Genomic DNA, 10,834 nt, shown 5'->3' with positions numbered 1-10,834 from the left:
TGTAGAGGCTCCATCGTCCAGCAGTTTTGGCGCCAATCTGGTTCAGAGAGTAAGTCAGATACTGGTTGTTTTTGTTTCTAGACGTCATGCGTCGACAATTTAATACTCTTAAGCTAATATTGACTCTATAAACCTAATGCCTAATTGGGAGCAGGATCGTAGGATCAGTCGTATATATGGCTATAGTGCTGCTGATAAACATGTATATAGTTCTCCTTTTCTTGCGGTGTCATCTGTGCAATGAGTTTGTCGTCCAGCTGATCCAACGGATGCGGACGTCCTGCCACCAGGACCGTGGGCACATCGTCATCCTCTTCCTCTGACTCCGAGTTGATATAGTTGTCAAAGTCGACATTCGCTAAAAGGAATCATCAATTAAAGCAAATGAAGATGACAAGATTGGATAAAGCGGAAGTGGACTTACGTATCTTGGTGTTGTCAATATCATTCTCATCGTCGCTGGAATCACTTGAATTGGCATTTGAGGAGCCTTTCCGCATCCCCTTCATATGCGCCTCTCGTTGCCCAGGTTGCTTCTCGTGCTGCAGCAGCACCGACATGATGTCCTCGTTCTCCTTCTTATTGCGAGGCCCAGATGTGCTAGACGATTGAGCGGCGTCAGCGTGAGCGCTGCCATCGGTCGCATCCCCATCCGTTATCACAGTGCTCTCCGTCATCCAAATGGGCCGTGACTTCCGCTCGACGACAGCTTCGCTGCTGTCATCGCCGCCGATGGTGACGTCCACTCGTGTCTCCTCGACGGCAAAGCCTTGGTTGCGCGTCGCCTCGCCCGACCATTGCAGACTGTCGGGACGCTGGGCGTTCGGCTTAGTAATGCCGCGAATCGTGTCTATGTCCACGGGCTCCGGTTCGAGCACTTCCGGTGCCAGCTTAATGCCCTCCACCTCGCGTAGCAGATCGTAAAGCGGTTGCAGCTGCTCGTTAAAGTGTGCCAGCATCAGGCGTGAATCCTTCTTTGGCATGGCCGCACTGTCCTCTTCCACGGAGCTGCCACAATACGTACACCGGAACTCACATGTGGCCATGTCAAAGAGCTGGTCTGCCTCGAGATCTGTGAATGTTTTGGAGCACGTGGAGCACTTAAAACTGGCGCGACTGGTCGCATCCCGCTCCTCGGTTTCCATTCGCTTGCGCATCAAGTCCAACTTGTACTTGACTACGTTTACGAACGTCTTATAGTTGATGAAGTAGTAGTTGACCTTCTGGGCCTTGCCATCCGGCCCAGTTTCCATTTTCAGGCGTATCTGTATGAACTTGTCGGTGCGCAGTGTCGTGATTCGCGCACGCAGCTGTTTCTTTTCGAACCGCAGCAGTTCGCCAATGTCGTCTTCCTTCATGCAGGGATTCCGCACAAGCATGTCTATGATGAGCGCGTCCTCCTGCGAGTAAAAGCCTCGGACGACGAGGCGTGCCAACTGTTTCAGACTGCTGGGCACTTCTGTAACGTATCGTACTTCTGGTTTTGCTGGCGCTGCATTTGATGCAGCCGCCGACGTTGAAGACATATTTTATTTCTAACAACAGCAATAGTCGTGCTGTATTAGTTAACTCTTCTTCTTTACCATTTTCATTTGCATTCCTTGGACCGCAAGTAAGTGCTGGAAAATGCAAAGTGTTAATGTTATGCTCACGAAAATACCAACGATAATATATCGATATGTTATCGAGTAAAGCGTGGCGTATTGAAACGTGTGAGCGCGAGTTTTTAAATAATGTGTGAAATTTATGCAAAGCAAAAGCAAAGCTTGTGTAATGCTTATCTTTATAATGAGCTTTAAACATTCGCAAATCGAGTTAATTAAAGTTAATCTGACGTTTTAATATCTTAAAGAACCTTTTTTACGACTAAAGAAACCGTACAATAACTGGCTTAAGCAAGAAATCTGCAGTTGAATCGAAGCAAAAGTCATACATATATTTGTGCGTCAGAGCGTATTATGAAGGATTACAGCATAATGCACAGAAGCGCACGGTAAAGTTTGCATACAAAATAAAAGAGCGCAGACAGCAGAGCATGAAATATTAAGTACAACGCATGGCTAAACAAAGAAGTAGTACGCGAACGACTTGTTGGATTTGTGCAAGGATTTTAGCTTAGGGTTAGATGTATTCATGTACATATGTACATAATGACTGAATTTAATAGTTATTAAATATGATAACCTGTTAAGTTTATAATTAAAATATTTCATAATGTACATTTATAACTTCAGTTCATATTTGAATAAAAATAATATTTTGTTATTTTTAAATTTGTTGTATAACATAAAACCTTTTGCTATTTGTAATATGTAATATAAATAATGTTTGGCAAGCAAAAAACTTCCTCTTGCTCAAACAAAGAAAGACTGAGCGAGAGAGCCAATGTGGGGGTGTATTTGCACATGTTTACTTCAATAACTGCATTGCGCATCCTCTATCACAACACGCAACAATAACAAAGTCAGTATGCAGTGGCGTTGTCTGTATAAATGTTGAGTAAATAATCGTTTCATTTGTGGACATTGTCTCCAACAAGAGCACTTAACTACGCTCATGTCGAAAGCTCATATTCGTGCAGGAGTCGAGAGAGCGCCGAGAGATTGCGCACGTTCCTTATTATTATATTGCTTTCGCTCTCATGCTCAACTGCTTACGCTCTCGTTGCTGAGCTTTCACACTTTCCCACTTTCGCAGACAGCAGTCGCCTGCAGTTATGAGTCGTGCGCGCTTACGCTCGGTTGACCAATTTTCCGTTAAATTATTTTGTTCACGGCGCTCCACACATTTACTCAAACAAACAAACAACAAACAAAAACGTGCAAATAGTTTTGTGAATGTTTTTGCGGTTTCCCCAAACAATTTGCTGCTAGGCATTTTGAGATTTTCTGCAGTTTTCACTAAAAACTCATTGCTCACGGTATAGTTTTTTTACTTTTCATCGGTCAAAAGCCCGAAAGCAGCGAGGCACAAAAAAAAAAAAAAAAAAAAAAAAGTGAAAATAAAAAAGTAAAAAAGCGAAGAAACCATTAAAAACAAAAACACGTCGCGACGCTTGTAAAAATTGATTTTTATTGCGCGAGACAAGCTGTAGAATATTAAAAATAAAGGAACAAAATATATAACTAAATTTATAAATTAGAAAAAGGTGCGTAATGAATTTATAAAATTAAAAATAAATAAATTGTAAGTTATTTCGAATCGTATTGTAGTTTTGTGTTGTTTCCACATTTGAGGTGCACGTGATTTGTTTGCTTTCGCTTTGTCTGCTGCTTTTCACTTGGCTCCACGCAGTAGCATTCTACGCCATCCACCTTCCCTCATAGACCTCCATCTTTGAGTTTGAGCTGCTCTTTGCAACCCCCGAACATGTTAGCCGGGCACTTAACGCCACCCACCGCCTTGGGGGGTGGCTCGTCCGCTTGTCCGCTCACCCGCTTGGCCACCCGCTTAGAGCTCGTGATGTCATAGCAGCGACATCCACCCATAAAATAATAAAGGACTTTAGACACTGCGGCGCGACTCTTGGTTAGCTCAGTTGCCTCTTTAGGAGCGGCACCTGGTCGCAACGTATTGATGAGCGTTTAAAATCGAGTTTATAATCTTGTTCATATATTGCCCATTGGCCGTGTATATTGGCAAAGGCAACGAAATCGGGTCAAAGTTGCATAGTTTGACCCACTTCCAGGCACTGACGCTGACGCACAGCTGCCATGTGTTGCATGAATCACAGCCTATATTGATAGCAGCGGGACATCCAGTTAAAGCCCCCCAACAATGGACCATGCGCAGCTGTTTCTCGTTAGGACACTCTATTGACAATGTCAAGTTTGCATTGAGTCAACACCTACTCCAGCATGCTGTACAAACATATAAACATATTCGATTATAACTGATGGTAAATGTTTGTGATTTGAGTGAGCTATTACGAAATCATTGAACAATTTTTACTGCATACTTTTATGCTTAATATGCTGAAGGATATATATATGCAGAGAACTTGTTCTTCTTTTAGCTCAAAATAATAATAACCGTTTATAAATTAACTAATGAAAATAACTTAAAAACTATAAGAAAATCTGTATTTCATTTTTTTTATTTAGATTTCTTCCTTAAATTATTAGAAATGTATTTTGTTTCGATAACAATTATTAGATATCGATTACTAGCATCGTTAACAGAGAATCTAAGAAATTAATCACAAGATATATTCATATTTACTATAATAAAAGAATTTATTAAAAAATATATATAATAATTGCTACCAGAACATGCATTAAATATAGCTTGATAAACATTACTCTACATAAGCAGCAAATTTACCCTTTGTTTAGCAATTTAATGGATTGTCATTCACTTTGTGCCTGTCAAAACGAAAGATTTATTTTGTTTTCATCGCTTAGATCAAAGCGCATTTGAGCAAAAGAACAAAAAAAAGAGAGCAGGACGAAAATCGATATATGTAGCTGGCGCAGCACGCATACAAATACTAGCAAAGCGCCTGGAATATAGGGGATGGGCAGGGGAGGGAAGGGTGTTTGTGGGCTTAGATGTGGAGCAGGCCCTGACACACAGCACAGCGATTTAAAGCGTGCGGTAGTTACCGTTACTCGACGAAGTACCCGCCAAAGCAGCAAAATCCAATAAGCAGAGGGCACGAAGCACGCAAGACAACAACAAAAGCCACAACAACTACAACAGTAACAACAACAACAACAACAAAAATAGTAGCAACAACAGCAACTCAACTCGACTTGAACCAACTCCAAAAATAGACACAGCCAAGCGGCGGAAAATGCTTACAAAGCGAAGGGCCGCAAAAAAAAATAAATTAAATAGGTACGGACGAGACCCACGCACACACACAACCTCACTCACACACGTGCATATGCACACCCCAATAAGTTTAGAGCAGATGCTACTGCGGCTGCCTTTGGCTGTTGACAATCACATTCATATTTATATTTAAGCTGACATTCACATTCAACGGGCTTCAACTGCGCCGCACAGTATGCAACTTGTTTCGGGCTTGTGGTGGAAAGTTTCGCCTGATCTCAGTTGCATGCCCCGTGGCGCCTAATAACCACATGCCACAGCCGTTGGCACAGCAGCTGCTGCTGACCAAATAATATCGTTGCCAAAATGTCAAATTCAACTCAGAATGTTGAGCCGTAATTGCAGTCAACTTTTGCATGTGTCGCAGTTCTAAAAACTTTTTTTTTTCGCTGTATGAATGCTAATAAGTGTGGGTTTAAAATCTACGCAACTTTTTGATATTCGTGAAATATTTCTGCATTAATTACTTTCATATCAATACAGAAATAGTGAAACTTTCTCATAACTTTCATAGCAATTATACAAAAATTGAAACTTTATATTTGATTAGCTTTTCCTGCATGATATAACTGGATGGATATATAAAACCCAAAGTCAAAATTTGTTTAGCACGCACAGCTGGGCTGATTGCGAATTAATGAATGAAGAAGATATGCGGGAAGACATTCGAAGTTTTTGTTTTGCGCCGGAACAAAGGTTGGCCTTGCCAACCAAACTTTGTTCGATAGGTCATGAATGGGAGACGCGCTGCAGACGGACTTGAGATGAAATAGTTTACTAGACAAAGACAAAGGACATAGCTTGTCATTGAAGGCACCCACAACGACCAGGAAGTCACAGAGAACAATGTCGCATCCCAACTCCTGGCCTCGGCCTCGTTCCCCCCTCCTGGGATGTCAGCGTGGGCCGCCTTTGTTTTGTTCGACTCACGGGCCGAAGGACAGCGATAAGGCAAACGAAAAGATTTGAGCTGCTTGAGCCAAGTCAAGAGCGGCGAGAAACGATAAAGACGACGAGAAAGAGGACGATGATGGGGTCATAGTCAAGAGGATGACGCTGCAGCGAGACGTTCACCTTCAGTGGGGCGGGGCGGGGCGCAGACGAGAGCGGAAGTGGAATTCGAAAGCGAGACATAAAAAGGCCCCATATTTATGGCAATTAAATTGTCTTTCAAGCTCAGTTCCTTTGTTCTCCCCTAATGAGCATTTTGCGCAGACGCCTACCCCAGCTTACTTTTCTCTTTCTCTTTTTCTTTTTTAATAACCCCATTTGACTGAGATTGGAAGCAGGTTAAGTTTTTAAATTGCAGCACACGTCTGACATACACACACACACACACCCAGAGAGAGGTGTATATACGCAGATATACATACATACATAACACACTCTTGGCACAGATGCACGACAAAGCCTTTTGAATTGTTTCTTTAGCCCTTGCCAACAATTTAAATTTAACATTCATGCTAGAAAGTACTCGAGAATTTTATTGTAATAAATATTTAGAGCTTTTTGCTTCAAATATGTACAAAGCATAAAACATGATTAAACTCTTTGACAGAATATTAAATTATTTATTCGCTTCCAAGTTTCAAAGCCGACGCAGGCCAACATGATTTAGTAACCAAGAATTTATTACTTTTATTAAGGGACTTTAAAAAGTATTTGAATTGAATTAGTAAATAGTCCTGAGTTTACTAAAAGGCCATTCTACCTTTTTCAATTTTATACACTCACTCACACTAGCCAATAAGTCTCTTTCGTTATATTTAAGTTGCACTTAGATCTTACTGAATCTGAATTATTCCTGAGTATCTTCTTTTCCCCTATTATGTATCTAGAACTTCACGTTATAAAACCACAGATTTTAATTTTAGATTCGAATTTAACATGTGAAAAACCTGGATAAAGTTTATAATTGACTCTAGGCTATCCTGCATATTTTGATGTGTTCTAATACATCCTATTTTTTATAAAATTGCAAACTAAAGGAATTGATTATAGAGTGAAAAGCTAATATATCATTCTCTTATGTCACAGAAAATGAGGGAGCTAGGGTGATTGTACGAAAAAGTGAAATGCTATAAACTATATATATTTCCTAAATTTCATTGATAGTTATTTGTTTTCCATCGTCTATTTAACATCTACTTTCTATGCAATTGTCTGCATTTAAGCCAATGGGGATTTATCCCAGTTTTAAATGCAGCTCATTTGTAGGCCTCTAACTTTTCTACAATCTCCAATTAACAATTCAGATTCTTTATTCATAACACTAAAAGCTATAACTATACCTGAAATTGTTATTAATGAAATTCGTTTGCAGTTCAGAGTTCAAAAAGTTTTCAGACATCGTCAAATCGTTTGTTGAAAATACTCGCATTGTCCTTGCTGCACAGTATTGTTATTATTGTTGTTGTTGTTGCCAGTTGTTGAATGCTGATGTTGGCATCCGACTTGGCCATTTGGCTAATTGAATGGCCAGCCTTGGCTAAAATAATAAATTCAGCTAGGTGGCAACATTCGCGCTGCAATTTAATTACTGCAAATGAATTACGAATAGGAAAATACAATTGTGAATGAGAGAAAAAATATTTTAATATTTAACTAATTCGATTGCAAAACTCTTCGTGAACTGTTAAATAACTTTTCACTTGAGCCACCCTGTGGTAGTTCAAGGAACCTGAGTCGCCCTCTTTAAAGTCATTGTGCAATTACCTTGGCATAGTTCTATATCAATTGCCGTTACTTTTTTCGCCATTCGCTTTATCGCTGAAGTTTTGCGCAGCCACAACAAATCGCGAATGCCGAAAGGGCGAAATGGCGGATTGGCGAGTGGGCGAATAGGTGGATAGAAAATGATGAATAGGATATGGCCGGTAGCGTGCAATGCCAGCAGCAGCAGTAGCAGCAACAACAACAACAACAACAACTACAAATAAAACACTTAATGAATGTGGAACATAAATTTGCGCTGATTTGCGTTTTTGCCTCGCGCCTGTTCGCTTCGTGCGCTGGGCCGTAACAAAGACCTAACGGTAAACTGCATAAAAGCTCTTTTTTCTTCTTTGCTTGCAGTTGCTAAAGTGAGAGGGAGATAGAGCGTGAGAACGTCGAAACAAGGTCAACGCTCAAATAGTCGAACATGTTGCAACTGCACGCTATGTAAAGGACAGACGGAGGGAGAGAGAAAGAGACAGAGAGAGAGAGAGAGAGGAACAGGAGAGAGCGTCATCTAGAAGAAACGTTCTGTATTCGTCTCTGAGTGCGTGCGAGCGAGTGGGACAAAGTGAATTTGTTTCAGCATACAATGTCATCGATCTCGGCTCAGGGCGTGGTCGAGAGAGCCTCCGCGGAATTATCGAAACGCATAAACGGACTGGGATTACGCTCAAAACACCATCATGGCAGCAACAGCAACAACAGCAGCAGCAGCAGCGGCGGCGACAACGCGTCCTCTAATTCCACATCCAGTGCCACCTCGTCCAGCGGCAAAACCTCAGTAATGGAGCGTGTGACCAATGCGCTCTGTGGCGGCGGCAATTCGAATTCGAATTCGAACTCCAATTCAAGCTCTAACTCCAACTCCAACTCCAACTCAAATACCAATACCAATAGCAACAGCTCAAACGCCGGCGTGCCCGGCTCTGTGAATTCGCCGCAAACGCCAGATAAGCCGTCGCGGGGCAGCCAAGGTGCTGCCACGCTCATTTCCCTGACGAGTACACAACAGCAGGCGCAGCAATTGGCGTCCGTTAATCCCAGTCTGCCTCACAGTCCCGCGCATCTAATGCAACAGCAACAGCAGCAGCAGCAACAACAACAGCAGCAGCAGCTGCAGGCAATGGCAGGCTCCACGTTGATTAACTCCAATCATCACCTGGTAATGCCAGCTGGTGTACCTGCGCCGCCTAGCAATATGCCGTTAGGTGCTCCGCCCACTCCCACAGTCAAATCGATTGCCAAGCAGATGAACATCCAGATTCCAGCGCCCGGCTCGCCCACCTTCAGCACAATGGGCATGGTCGCGGCACAGAAAGTCGCCGGCGGGGGCACGCCGCTGCAGATGCGCAAACAGCTGCCCAATCCCCACTTGCATCATCCCTATGGCGCAGTGGCTGCGCCCACTCAGCTGCCTGGCACCGTTACCCAGCCGCTGTCCGCGCTAATCCTCCACAAGCACCCGCCACATATGCAGAGCATCGATGCTCTGATGCTGGACGATCGCTTTCTGAATCGCTTTTTCCAATACTTTTCGCCGTACGAGCGGCGCGTGCTCGCCCAGGTATGCATCAAGTGGCGAGACATACTGTACCGCAGTCCACGCTACTGGTCCGGGCTGCTGCCCACGCTGCAGTGCCGCGAGCTCCGCCAGATGCCCGCCTGCGACCGGGGCAAGCTCTACACCTCGCTCATTCGACGCGGTTTCCATGCGCTCGGCCTGGTCGGCGCCTCCGACGAGGATGCTCTCGATGTTGTCCACTCCTTTCCGCTGGCCTCCAAGCACGTCCACTCGCTCAGCCTGCGCTGCTCCTCGATCAGCGATCGGGGACTCGAAACACTATTGGATCACTTACAGGTGAGTCGAAGGGCATGAGAAGACTGAAGAATTAAATATTATAAATTATTAATTTAGTATATATTTATATTTCTATAAGTAATATAATATTCTAAAAATTCCTGACCTGCCTATGAAACAAATACAAATATATATATTTTTTAAAATATTTTATTTGTCCATTTTCTTTCTTATTTTATTTTCCTCTGAGCTTAATAATATTTCCCAGTATTTACTTATATTCAGTTATATATACCATATAAAGCAGTCTTCATGTTGTCTATTTTATTGTGATAAACATTATAATTTGTTAATGATTTCAGTCGATATTTGTAATTCATTCTCCTGCGGCTTAGATTGTTTATTTTTAAGAATAACAAATTGATTTCACTGTGCAAATATTTTCCTAAGACATTTTTCTTTGAGACAACTTATACTTATAGAGCTTATAGAGATATATTTGGTGTGTTTATCATCGTCTGCTGTCATATGTGTCAGTCAAATTGTGATGCCCAGCATCAGCTTCAGCATTTTCCCATGACCGTGGGCATTTCGCCAGAGAAAGAGAGCGAGATATATATAGAAAGGAAGTTTAAGAGACAGAGAGAGAGAGAGAGAGAGAGAGACTGTAAGACACAGAGACAGTGAGAAAGAGAGAATGAGGGAGAGAAAGAGACATGGACACAGAGAGATATAGAGAGAGAGAAACAGACATGGAGAGATACAGAGAGAGAGATGGACAAAGAGAAAGAGAGAGAGAGAGAGAGACAGCATTCACGTTGATGATGGTCAGTCACACGGCGCACGGCCTAAACGAAAATAAATCTTGAAAAATTCCTGACCGGCAAACGAAACTGAAAAACAAACTTTGCTCGATCTTATTTAAGTGAAACGTGTTGAACGCAAAAGTGTGTCACATACGCTGCAGCAGGTGCGAAGAGGTGGAAGGGGTAGAGCGGGTGTCGCCAGGTAATTGCAAATTGTGTGATAATTTCTATATGCCTTTCCGCTTTTCCGATCTCTTAACGAATTGATGCGATCAATTGAGAGCGAAAATCACATCAAAGGCAGCGCCATAAATTTTGGTTAATTTACTAAAAAATATTGCACTGAAACGAATGAGCATATATAATAAACACATATACATATTGTATGTATGTATGTATAGAATATGTATATTTACGTATATAGAATATATAATTGTAATTAGCGCGTTTCGCTTGTTGAATCTTTTATGAGCTGCGTTAAATAAAATGAAATGAATTTTCAGCAATATTTATGAGGCCAGAATTCTAAGCGCTCAGCTAGGCAGGTAGATGAAATGGTATTTATTTGGAATTCGAAATGTTTTATTTAAATTAAGTGTAGCATGTATTATTAACCAATTGCCCGAGCAATTGTTAAATTCTTCTCAATTTTATAGCCTAGCCTCAAGGCTGCTTA

General features: G+C 42.0%; 2 protein-coding genes across 2 annotated transcripts in view; one reads left to right on the top strand and one right to left on the bottom strand.

Annotated features, from left to right (window-relative positions):
- Nucleotides 1-65: 65 nt before the first annotated feature.
- LOC6583174 (general transcription factor IIE subunit 1) lies at nucleotides 66-1,613 on the bottom strand. The gene is made up of 2 exons (XM_002008814.4): nucleotides 425-1,613; nucleotides 66-358 (listed from the first exon to the last, which is right to left on the bottom strand). The coding sequence occupies exons 1-2, from the start codon at nucleotides 1,524-1,526 to the stop codon at nucleotides 165-167; spliced, it is 1,296 nt and encodes a 431-aa protein (XP_002008850.1). The 5' UTR covers nucleotides 1,527-1,613; the 3' UTR covers nucleotides 66-164.
- A 1,493-nt stretch (nucleotides 1,614-3,106) lies between these two features.
- LOC6583170 (F-box/LRR-repeat protein 16) overlaps nucleotides 3,107-10,834 on the top strand; it is a 36,242-nt gene continuing 28,514 nt past the window's right edge. The window contains exons 1-2 of the mRNA XM_002008812.4: nucleotides 3,107-3,148; nucleotides 7,912-9,412. Coding sequence (XP_002008848.2) covers nucleotides 8,144-9,412 — 1,269 coding nt within the window. The 5' untranslated portion in view covers nucleotides 3,107-3,148; nucleotides 7,912-8,143. The remainder of the gene's footprint in view (nucleotides 3,149-7,911; nucleotides 9,413-10,834) is intronic.

This window comes from Drosophila mojavensis, unplaced genomic scaffold (assembly GCF_018153725.1).
Source record: "Drosophila mojavensis isolate 15081-1352.22 unplaced genomic scaffold, ASM1815372v1 contig_74, whole genome shotgun sequence".
Taxonomy (NCBI): domain Eukaryota; kingdom Metazoa; phylum Arthropoda; class Insecta; order Diptera; family Drosophilidae; genus Drosophila; species Drosophila mojavensis.
Note: the sequence above shows the minus strand (reverse complement) of the source record. Positions and strands in the feature narration are given on the sequence as shown.